Genomic DNA, 20,815 nt, shown 5'->3' with positions numbered 1-20,815 from the left:
GAGCATTGAAATAGGAACAACAAACTTAGATGTGTGCGAAAGTGCATTTCGAAGAAGAAGGTGGCAGACTGCAATTGCCTTCCAAATTTTATTTTTACTAATAAATCTTTAAAAGAACCTGAAGATTGTGGGGGAGGTGTTGGAGAGCATTGAAGAAGTGGGTGGGAGAAGTAAATGCAGGTGTGGGAGCAAGGGGAAGGGAGTGAAAGGGCTGGGGGAGCAATGGAGGAGCTTGAGGCATGGACAGAGGAAAAAAAGCCAGTGAGGGAGAGATAGGCGAGCAATGAAAAAGCAGACGAATGGATGAAGAAGCAACACAGAAGGCAAATGAGAAGCTGAGACCGGAAGCAGCAAATGATGGAAAGCGCAAGAAACATATCCACTGACTCCCATGGAGAGCAGAAAGAAAACAAAAAGTACTTCTCTGAATGTGAACAGTGGAAAGATAGATGTCATTTAATTGAAAGGATTGAACTGAATTGAAATTTAAACTAGATTGCCCAGGATGTAATTTGACCGAAGAAACAGAACTCCATGTCCTTCTTTTTTGTCCCACCTATAGAAGGCCAAGGTTCAAGTGGGTGCTCCAGCTTTGCAGAAATATGGGGATTAGGCACCACACTGAGGCCTTCAGGCTATTAAAACATGAGACACACCCACTATTTGTATTTGCCATTTCCAGGATTTTATTCACGATGTGGTGCATACGTAGGTGTATTATAAAGAAAAAAGAGCTTGGAAGTCTAACTCTGCTCACCCATTAATTATGCTGCTAAGAGAGTTTGCACAACTCTTTAGCTGGAAAAACAGTTTTGAAACCTTCCTTTTTTGAGCTATTTTGTCGTTTTAATCTTTTTTAAATGTATATATTGTAATTGTTCTTAAATGTTTTCATGCTCATAGATTACCTGGCAAAGATTGATATCTAAGGTTGTTAATAACAGGGCGATCAGTAGTAGTGGACTCAGAAAACCTGTAAAACTTGTATTATACTACCTCCTTCGGTTCTAAGGATATTTTGTTTTTTTTTTATGCATAATTTTTGTGTATTATATGTTTTTATAATATATGTAACGGTATAATTATATGTGCCTTTATGGCTGTATAGCCGAAATAAAGTTTTTTTGACTGACTGAAATTGCATTTATATAGTGTTTACTATACCTGACTATGCGTTGAAGCAAGTAGCACACAATTAAGTAACCCAAAGAAGTTAGCAGTTAATTCAGTGGTTATTTGGATTAGTCTTTACTACAGTTTCCTTGTGGTACATTAACGAGTAAGGTGTGATTATTAGTGGCAGCTCTGAGAGAAAAAAATGGTTGATGGTTTGAATAGATATTGTTAGGTTGCAGGGATAAGGCTTCAAAAAAAGACGATAGAACACTGCCGCCAGACTCATCCCGGACCTCCCCAAACGAACCCACATTACTACCCACCGAACCCACATCACTACCACCTGAGAGACCTCCACTGGCTCCCCCTCCAGAAAAGACGCTATTTCAAGCTCTTCACGCTCGCCTACAAAGACCTCCATGACCTAAGACCTGCCTACCTCAACCATCGACTCAACTTCCACCAACCCGCTAGACACCTGCGCTCCTCTTCACTCGCCCTCACACACACCCCGCGCTTCCGTCACAGCCGCAGCAGTGGCTGTTCCTTCTGCGATATTGCTGCCAAGCCCTAGAACGAGCTCCCCCTCCAGCTTCGCACAGCCCCCTCGCTGGCAGACTTCAGAAAGAGACTCCAGACCTGGCTCTTCGACTGAGACACAGCGCTCAGATACCCAGAGGGATGACAGTGCTGTGCTTTACAAATGCTTGATTGATAGTAAAGAAGCTATGTTCCAGGGCAGGGACAGACACTAGAAGAGGAAGTAAAGCCATTGAATAAAAAGCAAGCAAATGAGATTGATAAAAACGCCAACCAATGGTAAGCAATAGGCTGCACCAAAGCATTGATATTGTCTGATATAGGGCTTCGACAACAGACAGCTAAAAGCCGTCGGTAGGTAAGACATAAAAAGAACTGGAGCAATGCCCACTCCACCCCATGCTCGATATAATCCAAGGTGGGTCTTGAGTGGGCGGCGTGCACCGTAAGAAGCGGGCCATTCTCAGCGCGTCCTAGGGTGGCTGCATTCCTTCAGGAAGCTGTCAATCATTGTCAGGCCAATAAAAGCACTGTTGTATGATCCAACCTCGCTGGATTCCTCGACACCCCCACTTTCAGAGCATGGAGTTTGCATTCTCCTTGTCTTTGGAGGTGGTGTGCGTCAATATGAAGAACTAGAAGAACCCACCCACCGCCCCCTTTTAATATGTCAACGCAGCATTCTTCATCAGTTGCAACCACAGTGAGGGTAACAGTTTTCTTCTGATACCACCGATGGCACAGGGAGAAAGAGACGCATAGGCTGTCTAAGAAGCTCCAGCCTTAAAATGGGGCATGGAGCAGGCCCCTGTAGCTCAGTAGGGGGCCACAGCCCTTCCGGCGCCCCATAGTCCTTCAGGTAGGCCCCATTCCACTCAAGTCAATGAATATCTGTGAGATATGGGAGACTCAGGGCCTCTTTTTCATATACTTCGGGGTGGGGCATCATTTTATATCACGCCACAGCCCTCAGTTACAGGTTGGTGTAGGAATGTAGCCAGTCGCTCATAAGTATCAGGAAGGCCAATCAGGTGGGATGGACCATTAGGCAGGGATTACAGGCTAATGGCGTTGAAGTTCACCATCTGCCAGTAACCCTGCACCACTGTGCTCTTCACTAAACCTATAAATATTTCCTACTGTGGCATGGTGGGTTGTTCCGGGGGCATACTCCCTTCTGCCAGCACGCCAAAATATCTCCGTTGAATCATCGACCTGAAAAAAAACATCATTCACAATATGAACTACGTGTATATTGTCGAGATAAGTATGTGCAGGGCAATGTAGAGTTAGTATTCTTAACACCATACCTACATACCTTGGCTATCTAGCGGTAATCCATGTTTGGAAATACAATGGGGCTTATTTATGAGCCCCTGCGTCACTTTTGCGCCACCGGTGCTTCACTTTTTGTGACGCGCCAGTGGCGTAAAAAATGTGCCATGTTGTGCCATATTTACGAATTGACGCATCTAGGTAGATGAGTCTCTTCGTAAACCCCTGCACTACATTATACCTGCACCAGGTATAATGTATGCGGGGTGGCCGTTTCCCCGCAAGAAAGGATCGTAGGAGTGGCGCAGCGAAATCTATGAGATTCCGCTGCACCACTTCTAGGACGCCAATGCTTCAAAACCATACTGCCAATAGTGACACAGGCCCTTTCACATGGGGCTTGACCCATGTGAAAGGAACATTGCTGGAGTTGCGCCAGGCTTCCGACACAACTCCAGCAAAGCGCCACTTTTTGCGCCGACAGATAGGTCAGTTACACTGACATATCTGTCACTCCTTGCGACATGATGCGTCATACTGCAAATATGACTCATCATTGGTGCCGCAAGGAGGGCGCACTGAGAAGTGGCGCATTGCTGCTTTCACGCAGTGATGTACCACTTCTCGTAAATGAGGCCTGTTATTTTTTCACGTCAATACTTTGACGGCGACATTTTGACCATTGCCCCGCCCCCTTTGCTATGATCTGTCTATCAAACCACAAAATGGCGCTGCCCGTCATTTCCTTTAAACATATAAAAGAAGGATGCGCTGCCCCGATGAATCTCTCCAGCTGTTGAAGGTTAGCAGGTTTGCACATCTGGCGAGGCGGAGGCCCTGCTCATGTCATTCCTTTTTACCGCCTGCCCGCCCTCTCTCAGTCCTGCTCCCGCCACCCCAAGGACAGGTGAAGTGGAGAGACCCAGCTCGGTCCTCATTGGACGGCTTGTTGTAAAATATTTTACTGCCGATCAGGAGACAGATTGTTCTCTGGGCGCAGCACGAGGGCGCCGCCTCCGGCGCACACCCGACCGCGCGCCAGCTATTGATTATTGTAACAAGAATGTATATATATATCTGCTCTGGTAATTGATTACCGCTGTAACAGTTGATTATAGAAAAAGGCCTTCTTGTCTTCAGCAAAAAGCTGCGTTATACGAGAGGTGGGAGGAAGTGGGGGCGGAGGAGGGATCGAGAGAGAGGGAGAGAGGAGGCGTTTGGCGAACGAAAGACATACCCAAACAAAGAAAGAGAGAGGGAGAAAATGAGAAATAGAAAGTGTAAGTGGCGGGAAGGGAATGGCAGGCAGAGGGACCTATAGGCAGCGAAACTGGGGGAATGAAAGGAACTCACAAAGAGAAGCAGGAAGAGAGTAGAGGCAGAGAGTGACTTGGAGAGAGTGAACTAAAGGCATGTGGACATAGGGATCCGCAAGAACCAGCAAGAGAGAGAAACAAAAGGAGGAAGGGAGGCCCCTTCGCTGAGCAAACAGAGACAGATCTATAGAGGAAGTTAAACAGGAGTGAAAGACACTGAGGGGTACAGGGACATCTGGGAAGAAAGAGAGGGAGGGAGAGAGTAAAACAAAGAGAGAGAGAGAAAAGATAAATACACAGCTAGATATGATGACGGATAGAAGAACGATAGGAGGAGATGGAAAGAAAAAAGGAGACAAAGAAAAGAGAAGGAAAGAAGAAAGGAGGGGAAGGAAGGAAGAAAGAAAGAAAGAAAGAAAGAAGGAAAGAAAGAAAGAAAAAAGGAAAGAAAGAAAGAAAGAAAGAAAGAAAGAAAGAAAGAAAGAAAGAAAGAAGAAAGAAAGAATGAAAAAAGAAAGAAAGAAAGAAAGAAAGAATGAAGAAAGAAAGAAAGAAAGAAAGAAAAAAGGAAAGAAAGAAAGAAAGAAAGAAAGAAAGAAAGAAAGAAAGAAAGAAAGAAAAAAGGAAAGAAAGAAAGAAAGAAAGAAGGAAAAAAAGAAAGAAGGAAAGAAAGAAAGAAAGAAAGAAAGAAAGAAAGAATGAAAAAAAGAAAGAAAGAAAGAAAGACAGAAAAAAAAGAAAGGAAGGAAGGAAAGGAAAGGAAAGGAAAGGAAAGGAAATGCATCACCTGCCGGAGAGGGCAGCTAAAGGGGAACGCCATGCAGTGCTATCATAAAAATTCTGCACAGGAACCACAGCCCAACAGGCCTGACCTCTGTTGGGATTACCCAACACAGACAAATGTTTACCGGACACAGAATCAATGGCTGCAAATTGAAGATTGAAGCAGGTTATTTGGACTGGAAAGCTAGCGAGATCATTTTCTGCGCCCAGTGTAACTGCAGGAGAGACACACACCGACAGGTATTTTCTTCGGTATGGTCCAATCTACACAGGTATGTCAGATTTACCCTTCTGAAGCGGTCTGAGAAGGAACAAGAAAGTCCAAGAATTACAAAAGACTGGAAACTTTGGCCTAAAATTAGACATTATATAAGTCACTCAAAGGCTTCCTTTTTCCATCATATCCTCCTAAGGAAATGTTCCATCTCTTGCCAGTAGCATAGTTTGGAACTGTATTGAAAGCTTAAACCAACATTCACCTAAAAGCCAAGGGTTTCACAGAAGATATCCTCAACCCCTTGAATCATATATATTACAGGGTCGATTCCTTGTTACTCCATAGCATCACATTTTTGGAAAGTTCCATCGGGTATCGAGTTCGACAGCTACCCTGACTGACTTCCTGGCCGGAAGGTTTAGGGAACTCTAGAAGACTAACCTTGGATGGGACAGCGGGAATTATCGGACCGGCTGTTCATGGAGGAGGCTTATCGTGGCCTTTGCTGATAATCCAAAACTAGGAAGGAATAGATACAGGGGAGCTGTGGGTAATGTGGGAAACTACTTACAATACGAAGACCGAATATTTATGTGTATATACTAAGGGTCTTTGGACTTCAATACCAAGGAAGCTGGAATAGAGTATAAGCTAAGTGTCCATCATTTAGACTTAATTGAATGGAGTTCAAGAAGAAACCAACTGAATAATTATTAAGACTGAAATCTATCAATACTGGTTTTAACCCGTTAAGCGCGCGCAAACATTCCTCCCCAGTGCGGACGTTCGATTGCGCTAACGGGATTCGGACGTCCAACGGTCATGCGCAGCACTAGCGAGGTAGTGCACGCGACGACCGTTGGACGTTCGAAGCACTGAACGGGTTAATATATGAATAAAGAACCCTGATGACGTCCGGTATAGGACGAAACACGTAGGCTGAAAAGCCTTCATGAAAATGTGACATATTGATTTATCAGCAACAATTTTGGAATAAAAATTGGAATATTTTATTGGAACTTGGCCAGCTGACTGTTTGCTGAAGAAATATAATAATAAATTGTTGATATGGACATTACTATAAGACGTTCCTTTCCATTTTTGTGATTTAATTTTGAGGATTTTGACCAGGAGCTGTGGGGCTACGGAGAGTTGAACGTCTTCTTTGGAAACTTTGAAGAAAAGTACTGAACAGTAACTATAGTGCCTTGCTTTTGGTACGATAATCTTGGATGATGTCAGTCAGTCTTCACTTGTGTCTTTGACCCCCATCGAGGGTGGTACTCCATGCGACAGCCAGTCTTGTGATTTAGGCCTGGACCAACAAAAGGTGCCCCCGCAATCCACCAAGTATACTCAAGCTCCCTCCTGAGCTCAGGGTGAAACTGAATGATCTTTGACTTCTAAAAACCATATTTGATAAACCATCCAATCAGGTACAGAAGCTGTAATCATCAGATGGTTTGCGATCAAGTGAGAGTAGCTTTACTCCCCGACTACAAAATGTAAACGGTGGATAACATTGAATAAATCTTCACTTGTGGGGGCCAGGTAGACCTTAAATGCTTTACCAATGTCATTCTGTGTTCTTGATCCATTTCTGGCATATTTGGTAAGGATTAAAGCATGATTGTTTAATTCATGCTTATGATGACGCGTGGAATTTTTCGTGTCGAGAAGCTGGGCTACATTTTAATTCTACATTTGGTTTGTCCTTGCTGTAGATATGAATTATTACACAATAAATATTAAAACAACAGTAATACAACAATAAAATAACAAATGCAAAGTAATAAAATAATATGATGAAATGACACGATCACAAAATAACAAAATCATAAAAGAGTACAAAGATAATATTTTTAATAAAATGGAATATTGGAAAACGATTTCAATATAAAAAGTTAAGTAAATGATACAAATCTAAAATAATATAATGGGCGTTAAAGAAAGTCAGAAGCCAGACATGTCAGGAAAGCGGAGGTGTCCAAAGTAGATTTAAGGAGATCTTAAAATCAATGGACACCCGCTCTCTATCTGATAAGACATAAAAAGCTTAATGCTTTGGAGGGATTAGTTATTGATCTGTATGGCGGTAACACGTGCCGCTGCATTTATAGTAATGTTTAAACCATTACAGCTAGACCCAATTTTTGGGGGTTAAAATTTGCAGATTATGCTGTAGATGAATGATTATGTGGCAAATGTGGCAAATCTATAATTATGCGAAATTCACAGCACAACTGCATAATCCCAGAAGCCCTGGCTATGAGATCACTTGGTCACATTGGAAATTATGTGTAACCTAGACAATCTTCACAAGAGTGAGGTTTGTTAATTTCCATAAAATCATATACATTAGGTATTCTTAGACAAAGTAGGGCAAAATTCAGCAGATGCCAACATACAGTAGATTCCTGAATATCACTAAAAAGTGAGGGGCATATCAACTGTGGAATTACATCAAATTGCATATTACTGACTAATTGTGTAAATATTGGTGCAAGTGTGAAACAATACACGTGTACAAGATGTCATATGCCGATATAGGGCATCCTCTTTGACAGTGTTAGGTCTTCTTCCTCCAGAGGAGGGTTTCCTTCAGTTTATTCAACAAGTACTACAACCAATCAATGCAGGGTAGCTTCTCCAATGAACTGTCACTCAGTGCAATTCTACACTAAGATTCCTGAGTGACATCCATAACCTTCTAGCAAGCAAAAGACATACTGAACATTTCACGAAGCCTTAACTTTAACACAATACTAACACTACAACACACACTGCATCTATTGACCAGAAATGCCATTATTGTTGTAGAGGAAACAGAAGAAATCAATTATTAATAGTGCCCTAGGCAAAAAATCATTCTGTTTTAGGAATGCATTCCATTATTCAGGAAAAAAGGGCATTTTTCTTGCCTTTAGCAGTACTTGTTACTGGTTGCACCTTAGACAGCAGCCTTTCCTTGCCTTCTGGAATTGCAGCCATGCAGAGGAGGTTCCTCTAACCTGCTTTGACATTAAGCCACATCCCAGAACGCCTCTGCGAGTTGTCTACGTTATTCAAGGTGTACTGAGAGATAGAGCTGCTTTTTATTGGAGCGGCTTCAGAGTTGCCGATGAGAGGCTGGCAGCAGCTAGTGGGTCCAAAAATACCTTCATGGAAACTTTCCAAATGAGACATGAAATCCCATTAGCAAGGCAGAGGGGACTGTCAAAATCCAGAGCGACAATCTTGCATAATTGCAACGGGCTACAATTGCCAAAGGGCTGGAGGCGTTCTACAAAACACGCCACATCTGCCACTTGACGGGCAATTCAAGGAGAGAAAATGGAAGCACATCTTTTCTCCTCCTAGTAATGAGCAAGCTGTGGCAATGGGTGGGATCAACCTGATGGCACTGCTGAAGAAGGCCAACAGCTGCAGAAAGGCATAAGTATCAAAGATTGTTGACTACAACACTCAATACTCAGAGGCCATAGCCTTCAAGGTGATGAGAGTCAGACGCCTTCTACAGATCAACCGTTGGTTAAGATCTGTATCATACACAATTCCAGTGGAGCACACGTTTTATCGTCATTGGCCAATTTGTGGTTTTGATGGCTTCTTCATGGCAAAATATGGATGCTCATTTTTTCAATATGGCTGCCATAGTTTTTACGGTTTGTCCATGGTCAATCGTGGTTGTCCATTGTTTTTCCATGGTCAAACATGCTTGTTCATGGTGTGTATGGTTTTATCCATGGTTTCTCCATGATTAACTATGGATGTCCATTATTTCTTCATGGTCAGCTATGGTTGGTTATTCTTTCTCCATGCTTAACCATGATGTTGCATCACTTTTCTATTATCTGTCCAAATCTGTCCATGGTAAACCAGGGTTAGTTATGGTTTCTACATGGACAACCACAACTGGTCATGCTCTCTCTAAGATCCAACATTGGCTGTTTAGGATTTTTCTACTGTTAACCATGACCATCTGCGGGTTTTCGATGGTCATTTTGGGAAGACCATGGTTTAACTCAATGTTAAACTATGCTTTAGACAGAAGGACAGTCCCAAAATTATTTTTAAGATCTAAACGACCAATATCAGTGGAAAGTGTTTTATCAACATGAGGTCCTGCGCCCACTATATAAAACTGTAAAATATTTAAATGCAGGAAGAACAAGACCTCCTTTGACCTAGTTAAGCTACATTCTTAGAGGCAAGATAATTGTGTGGCGCATTTCATAATCCTTTTATTATACATTGTGTCATGTTGCTACAGATCACATTGAAATTATATTGGGCTTTAATGAAGAGTATGTATTTTTCTCTAAATTCAAAGTGTGCACACATTTTGTGGTGTGACACACAGTAATGGTTTTTACCCAGAATGGGTAGTGAGATTATAGGGCATCGTCAAAAAGACCCAGGACAATGCAATCAGGTCTTTAGTGAAGATAAGGGAAGGGATTTATAAAAGAGTGATAAGCGAACAAAATGGCGGCAGAAGAAGAGGCAGCAAAACAGAGAGACAGTGGAACACCTCTACTACAAAAGACTGAGGCCAATCAAAGTGAAGCACATGCTGTTTGGCTGGTAGTTTAAAAGGGAAACATCCTTTACAACGAAACTTTTACAACGCAAAGCTATTACAACGCAGGTTTTACTACGCATACCTTTACAACGCATTACACTGGGGGCGCTCTAGGATAGGGAATAAGTTTAATTTATTATCCAACACCTTCCCTAGTGTCCACGGGGACTGGAGTTGGAATAGTAAATTAAATTATTCACTATCCAGCACCCCAAAGTGTAATGCGTTGTAAAGGTATGCGTAGTAAAACCTGCGTTGTAACAGCATGCGTTGTAAAAGCATGTGGTATAATGTCATACATCCAGTTTAAAAGAAGATGCTTGTGTCCATAATGGGTGTGAGAGAGCGCAAAACAAGTAAAACGTAGAGGTGCACCATATTTATAGGCAAGATGCACCAGTTTAATTAAGCAATGTATAAGTGTGTCGAATTTATAGAAATACATAACGATAAGAGTGGTTAATCATTATAGAATACATATATGTGTGTGGAAAACTAATGAAGGTGTGTTAAAAATGTTAGAATGATATTAAGTTCCACGTTATGTGATCGTTGCAAGGCAAAATGTAATGCTGCTAAATGTAGAAACGTGTAGGCCACATGGCAGTTATTGAAGAGAGAAAATGTACTTTTGCAGTTTCACATGATATGGAGTATTGATGTCACAATGCATAGTATTACTGATCATAGAATTGAAATTATATGTTTTGTAGAAGTGCTACATATAACCAGAGTGTGAAATAAACTAGAATACTGTTTAAACTAAGAAATGAAGGTTCATGGAGTACAGGCCGTTTCATGGAATTCTAACAGGCCGGAAGAGATAAGGCCGTTTCGTTTGATCTGCACGTGCTCGTTAGAATCGGGCCATGTTAAGCATAAATTGTGAACTAAGCTTGAAGTTTTACGACCAAAGAGATAAGATGGATGCCGGAATTTGGGGCCCACTTCATGAGTGTCTGTTCGCAGGTGCGAGGGGGTTCCAATCAGGAAAGTGATGAATAGAGCTCTGTTCTGGGAGACAGGCACAGGCCTGGAGGAGGGCATAGGAATTTCTTGGGGGGTACCGGCTTGCCGGAGAAGAAGCCTGGGAAGCAAGGTCAACGCTAACGAAGGGCCCAGAGGAGTATCAGCATGGAAGAAACCAGAACCGAAACCACGTGAGGGGTGTACGTGAGGGGCGTCTCGGAGGGGCATTTCAACTGTAATTGGGATTTTGTATTAGGGACAGCACCCCTGGGTGGAGGTAGAGCAGATGGTCTGGAGAACCCAAGAGAGTGGATGGGTAGGCGATAGGGTGACTGCGAGATACTGAATTGCAACCAGAGACTAAGAGAAGTGAGTGATCTTCTTTGGAAGACACCACTGCTAACACCTTTTTGTCGTAGGTTAAGATCTTGTTAAGTAGGGATGTCACTCAGTCTAGTGTAGGGACAGTCTAAACTGAATTTCTTTTCAATCTGTAAATGCCGCACAGATTACAAATCGTGACTATTCTCGCCAACTTAATGATATTCGAGTTGGTTTTGGTGGCATTCTTCTGCCGTTTAAGGACATTTAGAGAGCTCATGTTTGTATTAGTGCCAGTGTACTTTTTGAACCTTATATTGAGATGCTTGTACCTTCAGTTATCTTTGGCTTTGTAATAAAACTTTCAAACTTATTCGTAGTAAGTGGTTCTTCAGAGTCGTGTAAAATTTAAACTGATTAACCTAGTAGTGGATTGCCTTTTACTCTATGACAGGTAACAAAGGTTCAGTCGACCTGAGTTGGGATCTATAGTGATCAGAAAAGGGATCAAAAATCCCACCTTAGCAGGTGTTTGTAGACTCTCTTCTGCGATGCACCTTCATGCTTTAATCAGTACTCAGAGATTGGGATCTACTGTGACCCTTTAATAGTGAGCCACCCCCCATACACTCATTGCTGGTGGAATTATCCCCTCTGTGTGGATACCACATACTCGACGCCTCCCAGAGTGTTAAGCACCACCATGGCAACAAGTCCAACTCTCATACTTACGGGAAGTCTGGTGGTTCAAATGCAGATTTGATGACGCCAGCGTAGATCGCCAGGATGGAGAGGATAACGCAACCCAAGAAGACCAGGGCAAACTTATTGACGTACTTCACGCCCACAAACACCACGAGAGCCATGAAGCTGAGCACGCAGGTGCCGTAAACACGCATGTTGTTCAGGAGGGCTGCTGGCTCCCCTGCTGCATCTTCGGACTTGAAGATAGCCATTGCTGGAAAGAGGTAAGTCTGTAACGAGATGACACATGGGACATGTTAGTCTTTGACCCCGTACTTGACCATCCGGCATCTCTCCTCTGCCTTCCTCCCTTTTCCTTCATCTGTATTTTACTGCTGCCCCTTCCGTCCATCAACTGACTTGCTTCTCTTAGAACAAACACCTACTTCACTTCTATTTATACAATGAATGCTACAGTCAGAACTTCTCCTGGTACTTAACAATAGTTGTTAATATTATAAAATACAATTTATTCATTCTGAAGAGAGGCTGAGTCGACCACATCAGGACCTCACTTCTGGGTAACACATAGATCTCTCCAAAAAGTGCATTATCCCACTGGGCTATCTCACACTTTCTTTTTCGTTGCCAGACAATTCCTCTCTATTCACTTTATGTCTCTGCTCTCTCTAGTGCTCCAGTTTTTGCTTCATCAATCTATTTTTTCTGCCCATCCCCTAACCTCTCCACACACTGCCCTCTGTACCATAACCCATTCTTACCTTTATAACTGTTGTTTTTTTTTGATGCTTCAGAGTCACAACAGATAAGCAAATGGAGTGTATTTTTTTAAAATTAACTACTGGGCAGTGCTATCTTAACACATGGGCACGCTGGGCAGTTGACCGGTGGCCCCACAAACATAGTGGCCCCATGTAGACCACAGTTTAATACTAATTTGCTGTTAAACATTTTTATTCCTGTGAATTGTTGTATAGGTAGGGCCCAGTGCACTGCTTTGCACGGGGGCCTATAATGCTGTTAAGACGGCCCTGCTACTGGTCAGGAATTAGTTGCATGCATCACATGTCCTTGCATTGCCAAAGGAAAGCTGCCATTGCAGAGGATAGACAGTGAAGCCTCCATTTGGTGCAATGGATGCACAATGTGCACTGATCCACTGTATGCCAGCTGCTCCTTCGCCATTTTGAATTGGGCAGTCGTCAAACTCTATTAATGCGGAGATGCTGTGGCATTACTTGATGCCAGTGTCATACAAGGATTGCGGCGCAGTCCAGAAGCTTGATGGCACACTGTGCCCACAGCCCCCTGTCCCACCCGCCTCCAGAGTGCCTACCACGTGTCGTGCCATGATGCCCTGCTGCTTGTGAAGCACCTCTGCCAGGTCTCATTGGCATTCACCGCCTGTCCACCCTCCCTGATGCTGGGGCCTGCTTAGCACGTCATGCGTCACTCCAAGACTGAGGGAATGGGAGAGCACGAGGGCCCAGCTGCTGTGTACTTACACGCGCTACCCTTGGAATGCTGCCTTTGAAAGAGAGGAAGGACTTACTGAGGACATGTCTGCTGTTTCCCTCTCCCCATTTCAATGACAGGGAAGCAGCTGGCTGCAAGAGAGGCGCAGAGCGAGTCTGCGTCTCTGCATCCAGAGGCCGCCATGTCACTGTGCGCCTGGCTCTGCGTCTTGCAAACTTTTCTGTCACCTTTCCACACTCCTGTCTAGTGGCTCCAGAGACAGGCACGGTGAAGAAGCAGGCTGCAAGATAGGCGCGGCGGCCCTCTGTTTTAGCGGCCTACTGCCTTCAAGTCAGTGTGCACATGTCTCTGCGGCCTACTGCCTTCAAGTCAGATGCACCTGTCTCTGCGGTCTGTCACTGCGGCCTGTCACTGCACACGTTTCCAGTTCAGTGACAAGGAAGTGACAGCGAAGTAGCAGGTAAGTGGCAAGCTGAAGAAACAGGAGCGAGGTAAGGGACAGGGAAGGCGCAGCTGCGGAGACAGGCACGCAGTTTGTCGCTGTCTCGGCAGTCTGTCACTTCCGTGTCACTTGTATGGTTTTCTAGTCTACTGCAGGAAAGGTGAGCTGATGTGGAAGGCCTATGCTCTGCAGCAGCTTGAAATTAGGCACGGGAGAAATTTACATTACACCGGTGTAAATAATTAAATGTTGTAAATTTCACATTATTTTTGTTATGGGAAATTCCTGAAAACATGTAATCAAACCACGTCAGGTAATCGTTCACGGAAAATTACAAGGTGAACAACCCGATTGTGAGTGGCTGTTCTTTACGGCAATTACCGGGTCTGGTGGCTTAGTGGACTAATGTGCCCACCGCAGGGGCCTGTGTTCAACCTCATGGTCACAGCTTCAAATCCCAGCGGCTCCACTCAGCCTTTCAACCTTCTGATGTCGATGAAATGGGTACCATCATTGAGTTGGCTAACAACAGACATCTGTTATTGAGCGCCCTTTACTCGTGCACGTTATGTTCATGGCAATTGTGTTTCACACATTTTTAAGACGGAATACATCCTCATGTCAAACCTTAACACAAGGTAGGATGCATTTCACTTTAAAATGTATCACTAAAGGATGGATTCGCATTTTGCACTAAGTTTGCATAATTTTCCAGAAATTTTACATGATTATGTGAAAGCAAATTACCCGAATTTTGCATACCCCTACTTGCAAAATGTGGGTTTTGGAGATGGGGGTGGTTAGTAGGAGCGGAAACACTTCTCCTCCACACGTAACTAGCTTGCTTAATCTCCACTACGGCCCCACCGCGATGGGATGCCTGGTCTTCACCTTGGGGATGCCCAGTAGGGGTAATCTTGCAGGGAAAGGCCAGGACGGGTTCCCAAAGCAAGCGCCGTGAGACCTTACGGCGAAAGGCGCTATACAAGAACGTATGATTTACGATTTACACATCTGAACGTTTTACTTCAAGTTCCTCCTTCTCTGGGAGTTGTGTCTTGCCTGCGGTCACAGGCGGCAATGCCGGACACTAGTTGTGACAGCCCAACAAGTGGAACAAAGTCACTCTTAGCACGTCGCCTCCGAATGTGCACAGAGGTAATCCAGTAAAATTTGCTCTCTTTGGTTTAAAGTAACTATCTCTCAGATGTGGCCCGTGCAGGTAAGAGCGGTGGGTCCCGGTGGGGGAGGGGGGATTTCGATGGACGATGTCGAGGGAAAATTAAATAAATAATTAATTTTCCTTCATCATCGCCCGTTGAAATCCCCCCACCCCCTGACCGGGCCCACCACCCCACTGCTCTTACCTGCATGTGCTGCGGCTGCTATCACTACTGTTAGTATCTCTAACGTCTGCGATGGATCACCAGACCACAGAGGAGCAATCTGAGATAGCGACAGCCTGAGAAAAAATGCAGGTTGAATCAAATAACCAACTTTGATCCATGTGTGCCGGAGACAGAAGACTCTGAAAGTCTAAGAAATCAACAAATACATCATCCAGAATGTATCCTGCAACTCACAGGCATGAAGGTACTCTGCAAGAAAAGCCTTGCGATAGCTCCAAACCCATAATGTGTCCACAGAGAGTGAAACATGAGCAGCAAAAATGTTTTTAAAAAACCTGAAAATGGAGTGTTAACCTGCAGGGATGAAACAAGAGTCAATACAGATACATGAGTTGAAGAATTTGAAATTCTCCTATCAATTGTGTGATTACTAATTATTCAAAGGAAAGAAAACAAGCATTGGGGTTTGACTCCATCAATGATTAATCTGCATCTTATAAAATGTTCTAGAGTTGCCTCTGCCTGACATGGGTTCCTACAAGACGCCCCCTTCATAGGGTGCCTGAATGGCCGCCATATCTAAAACAGCATGCCCCCCGAGTAACGAAGCTAGAATATTGAAGTTTACAAATATCAGGGACAAAATATCAAAATCAAAATATCAAAAGGTAAGTAAGCATACATTTTCTATACCTAACCCTGCACACACGCACCTTGACGATATATATCTTCAATGTGAGTAGACATGGAGTTAGGAATAGTAAGTCTATACTTCCCCGTTATGCACATACCTTTTTATATTTTGGTCCTCGATATTTTGTGCGTGATATTCTTGTACCTTGATATACTTAGACTTGAGAGTCAGTTGTACAATTGTCTAGAATACAAAACCAGGAGTACCGGTACAGGTAAGAGCGGTGGGGCCGGGAAGTTGACATACGACGGGACAGGGATAATAAAATAACATTTTGAAGCACAGACCTCCAAAGCTATTAAGAGCACTGAGAGAGGCCACTCTATCCAATCCTGGCACTGTTTTTATGCTGTGAAAGCAGCACCAGGATTGGGTAGTGCAGTTTCCGGCTTCAGGGGCTTCCAGAAGGCGCCAGAGGGAGAAGGACGTTGTGGTGTGAGGAAAGGAAGGTAAGTTTCTTTTTTTGGTTGTGCCCTTTGCCCTTCCACCCTCGGTATATGCCAGCCGCCACTGATGGACTCATGGTTCCTATCTGCCCTCAACAGAAATTATTCTTTGTAGTCCCCACTCTCTTGGGTCCCACTTGCACCCCAGCCTCCATTTATGTCTCCCAAACTCCAACGAGCACTCACTTACCAGAAGAATTTCAATGGTCCCGAGAATATACATGGCGCCTGCGAAGGTGGTGCCAAGGTAGAAGCAGAGCCCAACTGCTCCTCCAAATTCTGGGCCCAGAGACCGCGAGATCATGTAGTATGAACCCCCAGCTGCAGAAAAAGGAAAAAAAACTTGTGGTTACTAGCAGTTCACAACCAAAACTACCAATGAAGAGCCCAAATCTAGCAGAAGAGAGCAGAGTTATAACAGCAGCCGAGCAACAGCAGGAGGCGGGCACACGCAATGTGGGGATCTGATGGTTGGGGAGTTCACATTGACGCCAGGGTGAAGCGGGCGATGACTGTAGGTGCGACACACGGAAACCTGGAGTGGAGAGCTGTCAAGCGATACGAGGCAACGATCAAGGGAGCAATGCTCGCCTTGTTGGTAGCCCTCTATGTGTATGCACACACCACAACTTGAAAGCCATGACAGCAGGAGGTATGTGAATTGGGCTACTGCCAGTGATACCACCGGCCACACACACCTTGGAATGTTGTGGGTTGTCTTCTCTAGATGGACTGGTTCTACCAATAGGTACATTCATCTGGTTTGCGGGAGGTGGGGTGCAAAAGAGCAGGTGGCGCTATTACCAGATTGCACGCATTTCCAGGAAGGGGTGCGCACATTCCAAGGTTATCAGTAATGCTAGAAAGGGTTAAACACACTTGGCCCGATTCACAGAACTAACAAAATCCTAAACTTCCTACCAATTTGGTATTCACAGAAGGCACTTACTCATTTCGATATTCACAGAAGTTAGGACTCCTAACTTTAGGACTCTTAAATACCTTCTGTGAATACCGAAAGTCTTAAAGTTAGGATTTTTCTCAGGTTAGGAGTCCTAAAGTTAGGAGTCCTAAATTTACTACTCCTAAACTGTAGTATAGTTTTAGGAGCTGACTTAGAGATCAGAAATAGATTTAGGATTATCTATACCCATGTGGAAAGGAATCTTGAGCCCGCGCACTTAAAATTCGTAATCCCTATAGACACATTCTTGTTTAAATCACAGTAGTTTTTGTTACATTTTCCCAAGTAACAAACAGCAGCGCGAGAAAAATATGGATACTTTCTCGATATAAAAACAATACAGCTAACATTCACTCCATTAAATATCTGATAGTTTTAGAACCTAACCACAATGTATCCCTCCATCATCTTTACCAACTCCTTTCTTCCAAATCGCAGGTAATGATGAGTTTTAGATACCATTCATTGATGCGCCGCCTAACACATACAAATTGGGACATTTAAAATACAGCAGAAAGAAAAGTTGAAGGGCAAGGCATTCTGTGATGAATGTTGCTGGAGAAAAAAAAAACTGGATAGGCAACCAGCAAGAAAATGAAAAGTCGACCTTACCCTGTGAGAGCAGGAGAAGAAAATCGCGAGGTTACCTAAGGATTGTGAGCCCTGTCCAGCATTCTGCCTTCCTAGCAACCATTGTTCGCTCATAATGACCAGAGCTGTGGCAATTAAAGAGATATGCAAATAACATGTTCCTGTAGGCTTTAGTAGAATACTCATTTACCAGTCTCTGTGTGTTAGAAAAGTCCTTATTATAGATAGTATTTCCTACCTCACTAGAATCTCTGTGTATCCCACCTGCTGTTTTGTTTGGGTGCCATAATGCACGCAGTGCCATTATGCAGCAGGGGAGGAGGAAACTAGACTAGTTTATATGGCAAGAAAAGGCAACTTATGTGGCATAAAGCGACACGTTATGAAAGAATATTTCATTAACTTGTTAATTTTAACCACGTTAACACTGCATGGGCAAAGGGTTCACCTCATTGGTACCTATTTAACACCCAAAAACATCAATAAGCAACTAAAAGGTGGCCAGTCAACCTTTGTGAAGGGACTTCCACTGCACAGCAACAAGCATTGCTGCAGTTTTAGTAACTTTTGATCCATTTACGGTAGATTTGTTTTGTTAAAATCCGCAGATTATCGAGCAGATGATGGAATATGTGGCAAATGGGGAACATTCATTATTATGCACAAAATTTTGCGGCTGCAGAATTGCAGAATTCTAATTGCATTGAATATACAACTCCTGCTGGGATGTATGAGGTTACAAGGCATGCTTTTACCATGCATGCTGTTACAACGCAAGTATTACAACGAAAACCTTTACCACGCATTACACTTGGGGGTGCTGGATAGTGAATAGTTTAATTTACTATTCCAACTCCAGTCCCCGTGGACACTAGGGAAGATGTTGGATAGTAAATTAAAACTATTCCTTATCCTGGAGCGCCCCCCAGTGTAATGCGTTGTAATGGTTTTCGTTGTAATACATGCGTTGTAACAGCACTGCGTGGTAAAAGTTGCCTTGTAAAGGTTGCATACCCTCCTGCTGCATCATAGCTAGCAACACCAACTTATCTATAGGAGCACTGACTCAGTCTCTTGAGTTGCAGCATTACGACAGGTGGGCAGCTGTGCCACCTAGGCCCAATACCATCTACCCCATCAATTTCCAGTGATGCCAAATTGGCAGTATTAGCATCCCATTTTGCAACTCCAAGTACACTTTGTGGGGGCATATTTTGCTCATAGGCTCGAATTATGGACCCTTTTGTGTTTCCTCAAAACCTCTGTCAAAATCTTCAACCCCTAGATGCATCAAGCACCCATTCTGCGAATCCCAAATAGCGAAAAATAACGAATCGCTATTTAGAAATCGCAGAATTGGATGCATCATCGAAAACGCTAAATATCTACGAATCGCAACCGCCCGCAATCGCAAATGCGAATCCGCAAAAATCCCTATTAAATCGCAGTCAGCTGTTTCCAACCCCCTAATTGCGAATCCACAATTACCGAAATCACACTTAGCGATATCGCAGATTGCGAGATCGCAAAAACGTGAAGTCGCATCCTGAGCACAATGATGACATCACTACCAGGAAGTAGCCTGCTCCATGCATCATTTGGATCACAGAGCTGGATACAAGAGACACACCCTGCAGTGCCAATACAGGATTGAAAAAAATACCACAATGTTCCAGGAAGCTGCAGGACAAAGTGAAAAACCGAGGCAGCGCAAAATAAAATTTAGCGAAAAAGAACTGGAGTACCTGATAGAAGGAGTCAGCAGGGACCACGACCAACTGTTTGGGAAGCTGTCCCGGAAGGTGCCCAAGGCTACCAAGAGGCGCATCTGGGTGCGCATCAAGGCTAAGGTGAACGCGGTGGGAGTCACGCACCGGTCCATCGATGATCTAAAAAAGAGGTGGTACGACCTCAGAGGCCGTGCCAAGGAGCGCATTGTTGAGAGACTGGGGGAGAGACTGGCTACGGGAGGAGGACACTCCACAGTCCCTGAAAACACACCCATGGGGGACCTAGTAGAGGACACCATCCACCCTGCAGCCTGCGTGGGCGTTACTGAACTGGACACCTCCCGCGCCACACACCAATCTCAAGGTAAGAGCCATGCTACTGAGACCCCCTACCCTAACAATGCCCATGCCGCCAGTGCAATCCATATTTGGAACCCCAGTAATCTAGTCCCTGCTCCTCCCAAACGCCCAAATGCATTGTGGAACCTGTAGTGTGTCAATGTGCCCTGATAGCAACACACAGTCAGAATAGTTTAGTAACACAGACCACTAAAGCCAGTCAGGGAATGCAAACATTAAGCAATAGCGAAGCTGCATGCATGTTGCAACATCCCAGGTGCCTGAATCTTATCATTAATCATGCACTCATCCACATCACAGGTGCTGCGGATGCTGACACGTCTGACAGTGAGATTCTCCAACTTGCGGAGACACCTGAAGAGACGGAAGGGGAGAGCAAGCCAGCACCTGCACCTGCACCGGGACATGAACTTGCAGCTGCACCTGCACCGAGACCCAGGGACACCCCAGCAGGTGGAGCACACCCTCACCACTCAGCACTCATGGCAGTGGAGCAGATCCCACCCCCACCCAGGAGGCAGACACGACGCCCAGCGAGTGTGCGTGCCCACGCCTGCAGCAGGTTACGGCAGCAGCGCTCCGTGCCCACCACAGCAGACATGGAGCAACATGCACACAACTTGGGCCTGGGCATTGAGGCTCAGATGCTTGCTGTGTGCCGTAAACAGGTACAGCACATGGCAGCAATGCAGCTGCAGCTATATAAAGCTGCACGCAATATTAGTCTCCTCACTGAGAGTGTACAGGAACTGACCAAAGCGGTGAAGGAGAGCAACCAGTTGATGGTAGCGCAGCAGGAAATCACCCGCAGACACCACAGGCAGCTGCTCACACGGCTATCAGCCTACACACGGACAGACTGATTTGCATATGGCCATGTCTGAACTGGGGTGGCTGAGTGAGCTAAAGAATGGTGATGGATTAAACCCAGTTCAG

At 44.4% G+C, this 20,815-nt stretch overlaps 1 protein-coding gene across 1 annotated transcript in view; it reads right to left on the bottom strand.

The window, feature by feature from the left end:
• The window catches only part of SLC12A5 (solute carrier family 12 member 5), an 814,812-nt gene that overhangs the window by 241,546 nt on the left and 552,451 nt on the right, over positions 1–20,815 (bottom strand). The window contains exons 6-7 of the mRNA XM_086932544.1: positions 16,425–16,555; positions 11,855–12,096 (exon numbers count right to left, since the gene is read on the bottom strand). Of these exons, the coding sequence (XP_086788670.1) occupies positions 11,855–12,096; positions 16,425–16,555 (373 nt within the window). The remainder of the gene's footprint in view (positions 1–11,854; positions 12,097–16,424; positions 16,556–20,815) is intronic.

The sequence above is a fragment of the Lissotriton vulgaris genome, chromosome 7 (genome assembly GCF_964263255.1).
Source record: "Lissotriton vulgaris chromosome 7, aLisVul1.2, whole genome shotgun sequence".
Lineage (NCBI taxonomy): Eukaryota > Metazoa > Chordata > Amphibia > Caudata > Salamandridae > Lissotriton > Lissotriton vulgaris.
The sequence above is the reverse complement of the archived record's forward strand: the minus strand, read 5'-3'. Positions and strand labels throughout refer to the sequence as shown.